The sequence below is a fragment of the Raphanus sativus genome, chromosome 6 (genome assembly GCF_000801105.2).
Source record: "Raphanus sativus cultivar WK10039 chromosome 6, ASM80110v3, whole genome shotgun sequence".
Taxonomy (NCBI): domain Eukaryota; kingdom Viridiplantae; phylum Streptophyta; class Magnoliopsida; order Brassicales; family Brassicaceae; genus Raphanus; species Raphanus sativus.
In genome coordinates, this window is record NC_079516.1 from 1,362,878 (window position 1) to 1,377,717 (window position 14,840).

Below are 14,840 nucleotides of genomic sequence, written 5' to 3' on the forward strand. Positions count from 1 at the left end.
CTACCAAGTTGCGGAGAAAGAAACCGAGACGTATGCAAATCGGATTCGCGACGAAGATGTGAAGAATCAGTGCTTTTCCTTTTGCTGGAAACACCGAACTCTCTTTGTCGGCTAGAGGGTTTTACTGGAACCATAATTTGACCGGTTCAGACAGAACCGCCGGTTATGAGTGGTATTTTCCCGCGTCTGGTGGGTTTTAAAATCTAGATTGTTTATATATTCTACTTTAAATCTCCACCGTTGGATCAAAAGAAAGAGTCAAAACGTCCATTGCACAAGCCACTAATAAGAACACGCCCGATGACAGGAGTGTCTTTCTTTGTTGACAAAAGCATAACCTTAGGAGTCTTTTGTGTAGTAACGACAGAGACGTCGAAGGTGTTCAGATCGATCCTTTTTGAGAATCGGTAGATGTTCCTGGCAGAATATTTTCACCTTCTTTGCAACAAGCTCTTCAGTGCGTACGTATTCTGCTAAGGTGGCTTTGCCACTTGATGTGTATGAATAAACAAACAAAAAACCTTGGAGCCCTGCGAGGAACTATGCCAAGTTTTTTGCAAAGAAAGGATTCTGTTTCACAATTTATACGTCCAACCTGTAAACAAAGAGATATACAACTGGAAATACTCGTTTATTGAGGATAAACTAAGAGATATACAATTTAATCAAAAAAAAACTAAGAGATATACAACAATGGGGGACTTTATCACCTGAGATCCTCTCTCCTTTATCACCCGAGTACGTAGTGAAGACATTTTATAACAGGATAGATTTGTGTCTTATAGACTTATTGAAGATAGCTCAAATGAGCTTTATTATGCAGAGAAATAAAGAACGTAAAAGATTTGTAAGTTGTCACCAAGAATCTAAAAGAGTTTGATTAATCTCATACAAGGGTTTATGAAAGGCTGCGTTTATGAGCAGCCAAAGTTACACAAGCACAATGTCAATACACAGATATATAAGAAATCTATCATCTGAAAACCCTACTTGCATAAGTAAATGGGCCTTGGGCTTGGGCTCTAATACTCCCCCGCAAACTTGGGATCGGGTGAAAGCTAAGATGCCAAGTTTGAATGCAGATGATGATGGCTTGGAGAGAAACGTGGGAAGTAGAAAATCCATCTGAAGCAGGTAGACAACTCTAATCGCCTAGGAGAATAGTCACTAGTGTGAGAACATTTTCAGGTTCTTTTGACCTATTTGTCTCACAATGAGTTGGGGTCTTTTGCCCTCTTAACTCAACTAAGCTATTTCATGGCTGATAAAATTTGCTTCCCACAGCTAACCAAACTTTACTGTTTCTCCGCTTCTTATCTATACCACCAAAGACTTTGCTTCTAAGCAATCTAACATTCTCTTTGGCAATTTAACAAGCACCTTGTGAGCCATAAAAAAAATCAGAAACTTGCAACCACAGCCCATAGTTATCAAAACCAATCGTCTCCTACTCATTCACTGTCAAGCTTCCAAAACCATGAATCTACAAACAGCCAACTAATATCCCTCTTAAGCTATGACAAACGAATGTTCATCCCTTGAAGAGACCTAAAAGCTTCTGCCTTTGAAGGACATACCAGAATATCTCGGACGAGGCCATGACATAAGGGTCCATTCTGGACTGATTCCTTCCAGGGAGATGCTTCCCATGATGGTGACAATGGCGGCTTTCTTCTGCAACTTGGATGTCTTCTACGTAGCTTTATAACCAGAGCTGTGAGTATTACGACCACTAGCTCAATATCTTCGCTGGTGTATTCTGGATTAAATAGAAGGCTTTGTCTCTGGTGGAAGGCTCGGAAAAGACAGGGTTTTTTTTTTTCAGATGAAAGTTTTTTTTTTTTGAACGTGTTTGATGTGCTGAGATTGAGTAAAGCAAAAGAAGAACAAAATAAAAATTCAAACTCCAGGATCTAATCCCTGAAGCTCTGATACCATGAAGACATTTTATAACAGGATAGATTTGTGTCTTATAGACTTATTGAAGATAGCTCAAATGAGCTTTATTATGCAGAGAAATAAAGAACGTAAAAGATTTGTAAGTTGTCACCAAGAATCTAAAAGAGTTTGATTAATCTCATACAAGGGTTTATGAAAGGCTGCGTTTATGAGCAGCCAAAGTTACACAAGCACAATGTCAATACACAGATATATAAGAAATCTATCATCTGAAAACCCTACTTGCATAAGTAAATGGGCCTTGGGCTTGGGCTCTAATACGTAGATCAAAGCACATTGATCGCTAAGATTCACTATTGTATATTCTCGATGCCTCTCAAAGAATGATTACAGAGCTATCTATATCCGGTATTATTCTTAAGTCTTCTTCTCTCCTTTATTCTGCTTCACTAACCACGTCAGCAGTCTCTCTTCGACTAGTCTTCACTATCCCTTTGACTTCCTTCTCTTGTAAGTATACTTATCACATCCACTAAGCTTTAACAAGCAGATGTTATTACCTTTAACTCTCCTTCGCAAAGACGGATCAACTTTCTCTACGACCGTATCATGGTACTGGGTTCCCCGTTGAAATGGAAGATATAATAAGACAGCATCTGTCGGAAGCAATTTGATTGCGACTACTTTATGAAAGAGTAATAAAAATCAGAACGACGTCGTAAGGAGTTCAACTGTCTAACTCTAAACCGTTAAATCTCAAATTTATACTAAACCGAATCGTAAACCAAAGGCAGTGATTAACCAAAATGTATCAGCCTAACCGCTCGAAGATATATATCTAAACCGGTAGGGCATTGATCGTTTAGTAAGTTTTAATTGAAGAAGATCGAGGAGAGCGAATCGAAAAGACAGAGAAGAGGAAGATTCAATGGGGGTCGATTATTACAAGGTTCTCCAAGTTGATCGAAGCGCAAAAGATGAAGATTTGAAGAAAGCTTATCGCAAACTCGCCATGAAGTGGCATCCCGACAAGAACCCTAACAACAAAAAAGAAGCAGAAGCCAAATTCAAACAGATCTCCGAAGCTTACGATGTAAAAATTCTCTTACAACAACTCGAGTTAATGATCATGTTTTGATTCGTTTTTCACTGAAAGTTCCAATCTTTTGTCTGAATTTGAAATTGAACAGCACTTTAGTTACCAAAGGACAAAACTTTATGGGGACAAAAGTGTTAATGATCATGTTTTGATTCGTTTTTCATTGAAAGTTCCAATCTTTTGTCGGAATTTGAATTTGAGCAAGCCCTTTAGTTACCAAATCACAACACTTTATGGGGGACACAAGTGTTAATGATCTTGTTCTGATTGGTTGCATTGATCCTAGGTACTGAGCGATCCTCAGAAGCGAGCAATCTACGATCAATACGGTGAAGAAGGTCTGAAAAGCCAGGCTCCGCCTCCGCCTCCCGGTGGTTCAGAAACTTCGTTCAGGTTCAACGGTAGAAGCGCTGATGACATCTTCTCGGAGTTCTTCGGCTTCTCCAAACCCCCTGGTGGTGGGTTCAGGTTCTCTGAAGACGTTTTCTCGTCTTACAGGTCTTCTCCAGGGGAAACCTCTAATGCTGTTCCACCGAGGAAAGCTGCTCCGATAGAGAGACAGCTTCCTTGTAGTTTGGAGGATTTGTATAAAGGTATCACTAAGAAGATGAAGATCTCTAGGGACGTCCTCGATTCAAGCTGGTACTTCCTTCAACTTGTTATTGTTAACCCTCTGTGTTTCAACTACATTGCTATGCATTGAGCTTTAAGAGTTACCTTCTTGTTATAATGCAGGAGACAAACAACGGTGGAAGAGATCTTAACGATAGAGATCAAGCCGGGATGGAAGAAAGGGACGAAGATAACATTCCCCGAGAAAGGAAACGAGCAGAGAGGAATCATACCGTCAGATCTCGTATTCATAGTTGACGAGAAGCCACACGCTGTGTTCAAGAGAGACGGGAACGATCTCGTGATCACGCAGAAGATCCCTCTGGTTGAAGCACTCACGGGGTACACTGCTCAGGTCACGACTTTGGATGGGAGAACGCTAACGGTTCCTGTCAACAACGTGATCAGCCCTTCTTATGAAGAGGTTGTGAAAGGAGAAGGCATGCCTATCCCTAAAGACCCGTCGAAGAAGGGAAACTTGAGGATCAAGTTCAATATTAAGTTCCCGTCGAGGCTAACGACAGAGCAGAAGTCTGGAATCAAACGGATGTTTTCGTCTTGTTAGGGATGATTTAGTTTTAAAAACTCTGTTCTCTGTGCTCTTTCTGCTACGTTTGGTTTCAGGTGTGGTCGTGAAAGATCATTAACGATGTAGCTTTCACTTTGCAGTTAGGTTTTTTCTCAACACAGCTTTTGGTTTTGGGGTTTTTAGTTTTTTTTTTTTTTGTTTCTTGCTTAAGTTGTTATTAGATTGAATAAAAGAAGAGCTAAGTAAAGGTTCCTTACTTTTTAATTTGATTAGAGTTTTGTAAAATTCTTGTGTTCTCTAAATAAAAGCTCAACAAAAAGATTCCTAAAGAATCATTTTGACAAAAACATATCAACATAACCTTTGTCTGTTTGTTTAACCAACCTTTGCGTATAGCTATAAAATTATGTGTTCTTCTCTAAACAAAACTCAACAAAAAGATTCTAAAGAGTCATTTTGACAAAAGCATATTAACAATCTTTGTCTGTTTGTTCTACCAACCTGCATGAAGATAAGAAACATCACTGCCATTGTTCTTGTGAGACAGAGAACACAATCTCAGCTTATGTAGTGTGTCGACTCTACCTAAACCAGACTAGGTTAAAATCTACCCAGGACAGGAAGACAATGTGACAGAAGAATTGAAAAACCGAATAGGTTCAGTGGATACAATAAGCAGGTTCCATAGTTAAATGGAGAAGCTGAAATGTATAGAAAGTAAAGCACTGTTAATCATTTGTAATATGTACAAACACTCGGAACTTTCATCAATCTGCCCAGAAAGATTTATCAAAAAAATGGCAGTAGGCAGCTGCAACAAGAGCTGAAGACTTTACAGGTACACAGCGCAAGTAGAGAGTAGCACTGAAACTTGCAAGGGAAATTTTCATAGATGACGAACTGATGATGATGTTACAGGAGAAGAATATTCATAATCAAATTACAAAAAGGGCAACGAAAAAAAACTAAGCAGGATGGGGGTTTACATCTAAGGAACCGTAGATGGGGTGGTGGTACAGAGGTTTTGGTTGCTAAGCTGAAACCAAAAACTATTCACTAGATGGGGATGGGGTGGTACAGAGGTTTTTGGTTGCTAAGCTAAAAACCAAATCTATTCAGACGCATCAAACAAATGAACTCATGCCATTTCTCTTTCTATTGCTTGTTAATGATGCTCCAGATACAGTTGCATGTCTCATAAGCCGTCATCTTATTTGTCTCGAACTGGAACTTCTCAATTACCTTTTTCTCGCGATCTACCATATCTTTGGAACATTTAAAATCAAGGATTCACAACACTAAAGGGGAAAAAAAAGAATGAGACTTGTGATGTAAAAAGAGAGTCTAGAGAAAGTTAAAGAAAAGGATACATCCTGAGATCTTGGATGGATCCTCAACGGTTGGTATAACTTTTGTGACAGAAGCATACATAGAGAGCTTTTTCCTGCAGATGGAACATAACAGAGATTGAGAAACCAATATCTACCAGCATTCAGAAGAACACAATTTCAATTAATGGGTCGTACTCAGCTCTCAAGTCGTCACGCTCTTTTCTCTTAATAGATTGCCTCTGTTCATCAACAGATGTCAATTGTGCATTCAGGTCTTTGAGTTCATCAGCGACGACTGTGTTGACAAAAAACCCAAAAACAAAAGAATAAAGACTTGTTATGTCATGTGACTGAACCAAACAGAATATAATAGTTTCACCAAAATTTAAATTAATACTTATCTAAGCTCGTCTTTGAGCTTGCACTCTAGCTCCATCTCCTCGTCAAGTTCCTTCTGAAGACGCTCCAAGTCATCGTCTCCACCCGAAACATCTGAACAAGCTTCCTCTGTTTTCTTCTTGCATGCAGCGAGCTTCTTCTTACAATCTGCAAAATCGAACACTATCACTCAGTGATTCATATCTAATCTTGTTAAAGTTTATACCTTTCCAAGTTTCTCTAGAGAAACAGATCGAAAAAAAGAAAAAAAAAACTGACCTTGGATAGATCTCTGTGTCTGATTGAAATCCTCGTCGCAACGAAAACGGAGAGCTTTCAAGTCCTCGAAGCTTTGCGATACGACGTTGAACCCGTTCTTAGCGTTCAGTAAGCTGATCAAATCGTCTCCGTATGAGATTAGATCTTTGATATCGAAACTCTCCGAGTGATTCCCCATTTTTTTTTCGATACGGGCAGTAAAGCCCTAAGCTTTAAGATTCTCCGAGCCTCTAGACTCTCACCAGGAGAAGAATCAGAGATTCCTCAAGTACGTGACTGACCTTCGCTCTAGAAGAGAGGAGAAGGGAGAAGGGAGGAGGGAGAGATGAGAGGAAAGATCTGATTTTTGATTTTTGATTTTTGATTTTCGAATTTGGCTTTGGAAAAGAAACAGTTTAATTTGATTAGACTGTGCTACTGCTTTAAAGAATCTAGGTGGTTTTTCGCAATATTATGGGTATATTGTATGAAAATTAAATATTTATAATTTTGTGATTTTGAATAAATAACCAAAATTAGTAAATAAAATTTCAAATTATAAATATTTGAAAATCAAAAGTTTTGGTATATAATTTTAGAAGAATTTTAAAATATAGTGATAATTATATAAGTTTTAATTTAATTTTTTAAAAGGCTTTTTATAACATAATTTGTGATTAACTAAAATCCAAGGATTAATTAACAAAAAAAATACAATTTCTATTTTACACATGTCTATCATATTTTATTTTGATGTAAATTTGTTACAACGTTTTTATAATTTTGGCAAATCACAAATAATTTTTCACGTTTAGTGTTTAGTATAAACTTCACAATTGGTTAACAAAACAAATCCATTTTTAATTTTTCTTTAATCATCACATATATCAGATATTGATTCATTTGACCAATATTTTTATTAACTCTAGTCTTTGTATCAATATCTATAATGAAATTTATTATATTTAATTAGTTTCCATAAACAAGTTATGTTAGTTCATATATATTTAAGATTTTTAATTATTTGTTTGGTAATATATATTAGATTAGATAATTCTAAAATTAGTTTCTTTTACAATAATTTAATTAAATAAATGAAAACTAAAATACCAATAACTAATCAAATTAAGAGAATTAATTCAAAATTCCACCTATGAATGACACATTTGCAAAATACACCTAAATGTCTTTTCAATTAATGTATATAGGACGATGTTTTAAATATACAAATATTTTTATCATTTCTGAAAGTGATAAATCAACTAAATCATCAACATTTGTCATTGAAAAATGATTGAAACTTTATAAAATTGTATACTTTGACTGTTTTGCATTCATTGGACATCTTTTTAGAAAGACATATATAGTGAGTGAATATAAGAAATATTATTAGATTTAAGTTATTAGTTTTATGCAACATAAGATTTATAGTATTCATTATTAATAAAATAATTACTAAAAAGTTAAAAATTATTTATATAATTATTTCTATAATATCATATGTATTTATATATATATTCTGAATATCTATAATATAATCTATTATACTTAATTGTTTCCATAAACAAATTTTCTTAGTTCATCTAAGAATCTATTATACTTAATTGTTTCCATAAACAAATTTTCTTAGTTCATCTATATTTAAAATATTTAATTGTTTGTTTGGTAATATATATTAGATTGGATAATTCTCAAATTAGCTTCCTTTAAAAAAGTAATTAAGTAAATGAAAATTAAAATACAATAACTAATCATATTAAGAGAATTAATTTTAAACTTCACCTACGAATGACACATAAACAAAATTCAATTAAATGGGCCAACCTAGTTTATGAGGATGGTCATGCTCAATTATTCGTAATGGGCCAACCTCGTTTATGATCAATGCACTCATGTTTAGAGATGTATTTAAATGAAATTCATTGTTTATTTGAACATTGATTTTCAAATTCTTTTAAATTTTCTTTTAAGATCTAGTGTTAAATTTTGACATTTGATAAATTACTTCAGAATCTACTATTATTAAGAAAAAAATGAATTTTAAGATTAGTGTTTGTTTAGAGTTTATTAGTTAAAAATGAAATTTCATTTTTCATAGTTAACGATGATTTAACTAAAATCATCAAGAAGGTGTTATTGGTTATATAATTTGAAATAAGTTCTATCATATTTAAAATCTATCAGATTATATTTTTTTCTTCTATTCAAATTGTTCATAATTCATTTGAATATAATTTCATAAATCTGCATTATTGTATTTACAAGATAGTATCATTTACTTTCTTTAATGAGAATTAAATTCAATAAGAAATGATTAGCAAATCCACCGGTTTGTTTTTCAAAATTTTGTAGTGTTTTTATGCTCACTATAATAGTGCACAAATTAAGCATGTTGGAGAAAAATTATTTGTAAGTGTTTCCAAAATTGATGTCTAGATCACGAAGGTTAATAACTAACAAGATCCAATAAATCTCACCAAAAACACTAGGGATTTTACTTATTATTAACATCATATGAGTAAGTCTGAAAAATAAAGAAACTACTAGATCCCTTACTGCATACCTTCGGGGGCTGGAGGAGCTGGAATGGGATTCTTCACTGATGTCACGATCACGAAGGTATAACTAACAAGATTGTTAAATACCAAATATATAGTTAAGATCTGATTAGTGTTCAATTTAAAATTTTGGTTAAAAATTATTTGATTAAAAAGACATATGTTGTGACAATGATTTTTTTGTTGGGTAAAAGAAATGATGGTTATAGCCTTTTACTTATTGTGATGACATTGATTTATCAAAAAATGGTGATGTTGATTTCATTATTAACAAAAATGATTACAAAATCTTGCAATAAAATGTTAGGTTTATGTTGATAGATTTTTACACACAAACCTGGATTGAAATCCATTCAAACAAATTTCAAATTAAATGAATTATAATAATTTAGCAAACATGAATAACACAAGATTTCAATTGTTGTATTCAAATCTTTAATAGAACAACAATGGATTTCTTTTTTAATGAAAGGATCGTAAATATAAAAATCAATAATAATAGATTTCAAAATAAAAAATAGAATCATTTTAAATATAATAACCAATAACACTTAATTTTAATATAAAATTTATAATAAATCATTCAATAACTATAGATTATAAAATTTATAGAATTGATTTTAAATCCACGGTTGAATAAACATCACGATTCACCTTGCAAACTTTAACAAAAATCAAATGACTTCCAATGATAATTTGAATAGACTCTCTAGTCTCCTTTGACTTCAATATAAGTCAGAAGTGGCCGCGTAATACTTTTGTCTTAATAGTTTCGTTTTGTCCACATTAATAACTCAACTGATTGGAAGGTCATTCATCTCCTCCACACAAATGGTTCGAAATAACAGACCACACAAATGGTCCAAAAGACCTTGACTTTGAACATTTCTACCATTCCGGCATCTAGAGCATAAGTCCATGTTCTTGAAATTTGCCTAAACCTTAAAAGATCTCTTACTTCATAACCATCACCAGAGCTCAAGATACTCTCGATGGGCACAGCAAGAAGATCCATACGAACACTCGTGTTCTTGCTCTATCTATCATCAAACGTTCTTGCCGACGCCGCCTCCACAACAGAGTTCACTTTCCTCGGTTTCAGAGGAAACCAAACCGAAATTCAAACAGAAAAAGCTGCGACGATCCAACAAACCGACGGTCTACTCAGACTAACAAACCGGGACCACAACGTGACCGGAACAGCGTTTTACCGCGAACCGATCAGATTCAGTGACCGTTCAGACAGCAAAGTCTTATGTTCCTTCAGCACATCTTTCGTCTTCGTCATAATCCCATCTAGTCCCGGAAACGGCGGTTTCGGCTTCACGTTCACGCTCTCGCCGACACCGAACCGCCCCGGAGCTGAGTCCGCACAGTATCTAGGCCTCTTGAACAGATCCAGCAACGGAGATCCGTCGAACCACGTCTTCGCCGTGGAGTTCGACACGGTGCAGGGGTTCAAAGACGGGGACGACAGGAGAGGAAACCACGTCGGCCTCGATTTCAACAACCTCTCCTCTGCTGTACAGGAGCCGGTCGTTTACCACGACACGGATGATCGAAAAGAGGATTTCCAGCTGGAGAGCGGCGAACCGATCCAAGCTCATCTGGACTACGACGGAGGGAGCGACGAGTTGAACGTCACGGTCTATCCGACCAGGTTAGGGTTCAAACCCGCGACACCTATGATCTCCCGGCAAGTTTTGAACTTGTCGGAGATCGTGAAGGAGGAGATGTACGTAGGGTTCACTTCCGCGACTGGTAAGGGTCAGTCCAGCGCACACTACGTGATGGGATGGAGCTTCGCCAGCTCGTGTGGAGCCGATCCGGTTATTTCGAACTGGCTCAATGTCTCTCTGCTTCCTCGTCCGCCTCGGAACGTTAGCGGCAAGAAAGGTTACGACTCTCGAGTCATCGCTTTGATTGCGTCTTTATCGATCGTCACGTTGTTCCTCCTCGCGTTGCTGTTTGTGTTCGTCATGTACAAGAGGCGGATAGAGGAAGGAGAGGCTTTGGAGGATTGGGAGATAGATTATCCTCATAGGTTTAGTTACAAAGATCTTTACTTAGCTACTCAGAGATTCAAAGAGAGCGAGATCATCGGCTCTGGAGGGTTTGGGACCGTCTACAGAGGAAATCTACCGTCTTCAGGTCCTGTCGCGGTTAAGAGGATAACTCAAAACAGTCAGCAAGGTGTTAGAGAGTTTATCGCGGAGATCGAGAGCTTAGGTAGGTTAAGCCACAAGAACCTAGTGAACCTTCAAGGATGGTGCAAACACAAGAACGACCTCTTGTTGGTTTACGATTATATCCCCAACGGTAGCTTAGACTCGCTTCTGTATGCAAAACCGAGGCGAAACGGTATTGTTTTGACTTGGGAGGAACGTTTCGAGATCATTAAGGGAGTCGCCTCGGGGCTGTTGTATCTCCACGAGGAGTGGGAGCAGGTCGTGATCCACAGAGACGTGAAAGCGAGCAACGTTCTGGTGGACGCGGAGATGAACGCTAAGCTGGGAGACTTCGGGCTCGCGAGGCTTTACGACCGCGGGACGCTGACGCAGACCACGAAAGTGGTCGGGACGTTAGGGTACATGGCCCCCGAGCTCACGCGTAACGGGAAGGGGTCGACCGCGTCTGACGTTTTCGCGTTTGGCGTTTTGCTGTTGGAGATCGTGTGCGGGAGGAGGCCTACGAATACTGAGAACTTCTTTTTGGCTGATTGGGTTATGGACTTTCACGCGAACGGTGGAGGAGTACTTCGTGCGGTTGACCAGAAACTCGGGTCTAGTTTCAACGGTAGAGAGGCGAAGCTAGCTCTCGTTGTGGGGTTGTTATGTTGTCATCAGAAACCAACGGCTCGGCCGACGATGAGGAACGTGATTAGATATTTGTGTGGTGACGAGGATCTTCCGGAGATTGATGGAAACTTGGGGTTTTCTGATTCTGCTAGGGAGGATCTTAGGTCGAATGTTGTATGTAATGTTTCGTCTGATAGAGCGTCGAGCTCGACTACATTTTCATTTTCCACGGAGGTTTCTTCGGGCTCTCTCGGTAATGGTAGATAGTTAGCTATAGCTTAATAGCAAATTCGAACGTAAATTACTTTATGTAAACACATGGTAGATATTACCGTATGATGCAGCATACGTTTAGTTTCAAGTTCTTGTCCAAATTTAAGATACTTCAGAATGTTTTCTGGTTGAAATATGATTTATTTATCAACAAAAGAAAAAAGAACAACTTGTTACAAAAGGAGAGTCCTTAGTGTTCAAGGAAGAGACTCTCCTTGGTGGGACAAAATAAAAATCCTTAACATATTTTATTAGTATTTTTAAGTTATGGACAAAGGCTAAGGACTTTTTGATTTTTGAAGATTATTGATAGAAACTTGTATTGTCTCTTAGTTAATATCTACATGCACAAAGGTTGCATGCAGCTTCTTGTCCAGTCATGGCATCAACAACTAGCAACGTTTCAGTGGGGTTCAAAAATCTCTTCACGTCTTTTAACTCATCCATCATCCCTTTGTCTACCTGTCACAGAGATGCAATGCCATGACTAAAAGCTGCAAACAGATTTGTGATAACAAGATTACCTGAAGCCTTCCTGCAGTATCCATGATAACTACATTGACATTATTTATTTTAGATTCTTTTAGACCTTGCTTAGCTATATCTGCAGGTTTTACTTCAGTTCCTGCTGTATACATCAGCATACCAATCTGTGACAGAAAGAGATCATCGGACAAACATTTTTTGAACGGAATAGAATATCATCACATGATGATTCAAAAGTCCAATTTACAATACCTTTTCACCTAAGATGACGAGTTGATCAATGGCAGCAGGTCTGTACACATCTCCAGCAATAAACATACAAGATTTTCCCTATGCAAAATGATCCAGTTATAATAAATGACAGAGAGTAACAATCCCTTCAAGATCTTCAAAAAAGCATACCTGCTTCTTTAGGTAATAAGCGAGTTTAGCGCAAACTGTTGTCTTCCCAACTCCTTGGAATCCAGCAAGCAATATAACTGTAGGACCTGACTTTACAAACTGTATCTCAGATACTTCTCCACCCATCACCTTCACTAGCTCATCATGTACAATCTGAAAATTTGTATTGAAGAAGTTACAAATGATCACAGATCCTGGGTAAGATTAAGAACCTGGTTCATTGCGAGTTACCTTGACCAACTGCTGATCTGGTTTGAATCCTCGAATGACACCCATTCCAACGGCTTGGTCACTTACAGATTGAACAAACTTTCTAACAACAGGAAGGCTCACCTGTTTACACAACGTCCAAGCGAGTAAAATTACCTTTATACTGCAAAAACGCTGAGAAAAAAAAACAGAACAAACAAAACTCACATATGCTTCAAGGAGAGCTCTTCTGATATCCTTCATTGGCTCAGCAATATTCTCCTTAGTCATGACATCTGCAAGTTCAAACAAACATAACTAACTTCAAACCTTACTCATTTTGTCAGTGGCAAAACAGACAACTAATTTAATTTTGATTAATGACAAGAACATAGTCCGTGTATTGATCAAACAAGACAGCCCATTGTGATATACACAGCACAAATCATAACCAAAATCGTAACTTTTTGCGGTTTAAACTCAATGGAAATCAAGAAGCTCGAAGAAAGTATTGAAATTTAAATGGTCACCTTCAACAGCTTCAAAACATATTAATGCTCTACCTCCTTTTCGTTGCCATAGATTTGAGCACAATCAATGTGGCGATAGCCGATCTGCATAGTAAGAGAGAATCAGAGTTTAGCCCATAAAGACTATAACTTTAACGGTCAGTGATCGGTGATAGACGACTAACCTTAGCGGCAGCTTCGACAGCGTTTCCGACAAGACCAGGATCAGACTGCCACGTTCCGAGACCGGTCAAGAACAGAGGAGTCCAAGGATCGATCAAGAACAAAGGAGTAGCCAAAGAAAGCAACAGAGAGAGATGTGAAGAGAAAAAATTGATCAATTTTCGTCGAGAAAGATGGGGAGGGGAGAGAAGAAGATGCGCTCGTAAGGACGAGAAAAAATGTATCTAACTTAAGAACGTCCTTAGCTTAATTGGACTTTTTTAATTTATTTTTGGCCAAATAATAGCTAAGGACTTTTCTAAGATAGCCCTATAATAGTGCTCTAATAACTAGAAATTCAAGAAGTATTCGGTCTTCTGTGTTTTAGTCATCATGTGAGAGGAAGTTAGGAGTTGAGTTTGTCAAATACAATGACATATCAATAATGTCAAAAAAATGTAAATGTATTTATGTGCTGTTTTTAAGATATTTTGTTTGTTTTATTGAAAAGAAAAATAATCATGCCAGAAACAGAAGGAATAAATAAATATCTACTATCATATATACAATTTGCAGAAATGTTTTATATTTGCTTACTTGTATTTTTTTCTTAACGCAATTTCCTTTCCTCTTTTTTTTTGATCGAAATTTCCTTTCCTCTATGTATCATACCAGTAACCGTTTGAAAGAGAAACATTTTCAACAAAGTAATTATTGTTAATTTATGGATTTTGACTACACAAAAAAACAACCATATGTACCTCATTAGACAATGGTACATTTTCAACAAAGATAGGACATATAGATTCCATATAGTATTTGCAATCTGATTTATCAAATATTGATGTGTCTCGACTAAAAGTAACATACCAAACTTTTGCAAGTAAGGTAAAAGTGAGATTACACACTAACCGTCAATTATTAACAAACAAACCCATAGATTCATGACTATTCCAAACTTACCTCTCTCTCACTTACTCACTAATATCATTCTTCATCTTCATAACCTTAGAACAAATCCCACTAGTGTCTAGGGGAAAGAAAAAAAATCTGGAATTAGATAAGAGTGGGTAGCAAAACAAATAATAGATTTACTTACTATCTACTCATATACTAAATTTATTCTTGTTCATTTTTTGGACCCTCAACTCTTTCTCAAAAATGGACAATGACTTGCTTAAAGATTATAATTTGGTTAAGAAATATTGTAATGACTTTTATATGTTATACAATTGGACAAAATAATTTGCTTATAAGCTATGAATTTGATAAAGACCGTGACTTAAAAACTTGAATTTTTCTTTTAAGAACAAGACTCCATCTAATGGATTAAATGAGAGGTTATATAGATCCAATA

General features: G+C 36.6%; 4 protein-coding genes across 5 annotated transcripts; 2 read left to right on the top strand and 2 right to left on the bottom strand.

Moving 5' to 3' along the window:
* The first annotated feature begins 2,780 nt into the window (after positions 1 to 2,780).
* On the top strand, positions 2,781 to 4,408 carry LOC130496083 (uncharacterized). The gene is made up of 3 exons (XM_056987843.1): positions 2,781 to 2,992; positions 3,285 to 3,640; positions 3,734 to 4,408. The coding sequence occupies exons 1-3, from the start codon at positions 2,828 to 2,830 to the stop codon at positions 4,173 to 4,175; spliced, it is 963 nt and encodes a 320-aa protein (XP_056843823.1). The 5' UTR covers positions 2,781 to 2,827; the 3' UTR covers positions 4,176 to 4,408.
* A 596-nt stretch (positions 4,409 to 5,004) lies between these two features.
* LOC130496939 (kinetochore protein SPC24 homolog) lies at positions 5,005 to 6,489 on the bottom strand. Its single transcript, XM_056989659.1, has 5 exons — positions 6,128 to 6,489; positions 5,871 to 6,016; positions 5,666 to 5,766; positions 5,510 to 5,583; positions 5,005 to 5,404 (listed from the first exon to the last, which is right to left on the bottom strand). The coding sequence occupies exons 1-5, from the start codon at positions 6,303 to 6,305 to the stop codon at positions 5,295 to 5,297; spliced, it is 609 nt and encodes a 202-aa protein (XP_056845639.1). The 5' UTR covers positions 6,306 to 6,489; the 3' UTR covers positions 5,005 to 5,294.
* A 2,975-nt stretch (positions 6,490 to 9,464) lies between these two features.
* Positions 9,465 to 11,823, top strand: LOC108806743 (probable L-type lectin-domain containing receptor kinase VI.1). The gene has a single exon (XM_018578929.2). It carries the CDS (start codon positions 9,657 to 9,659, stop codon positions 11,727 to 11,729), a length of 2,073 nt encoding a protein of 690 aa, XP_018434431.2. The 5' UTR covers positions 9,465 to 9,656; the 3' UTR covers positions 11,730 to 11,823.
* Positions 11,824 to 11,936: 113 nt separating this feature from the next.
* On the bottom strand, positions 11,937 to 13,707 carry LOC108807541 (signal recognition particle subunit SRP54, chloroplastic-like). 2 transcript variants are annotated; one of them, XM_018579822.2, is made up of 8 exons: positions 13,507 to 13,707; positions 13,343 to 13,426; positions 13,041 to 13,108; positions 12,855 to 12,956; positions 12,624 to 12,776; positions 12,474 to 12,551; positions 12,260 to 12,385; positions 11,937 to 12,197 (listed from the first exon to the last, which is right to left on the bottom strand). In XM_018579822.2, exons 3-8 carry the CDS (start codon positions 13,101 to 13,103, stop codon positions 12,069 to 12,071), a joined length of 651 nt encoding a protein of 216 aa, XP_018435324.1. In that variant the 5' UTR covers positions 13,104 to 13,108; positions 13,343 to 13,426; positions 13,507 to 13,707; the 3' UTR covers positions 11,937 to 12,068. The 2 variants fall into 2 exon arrangements, with proteins under 2 accessions (XP_018435324.1, XP_056845945.1); XM_056989965.1 differs by having other exon boundaries at positions 12,029 to 12,197; positions 12,325 to 12,385; positions 13,507 to 13,706.
* Between the last annotated feature and the right edge of the window lie 1,133 nt (positions 13,708 to 14,840).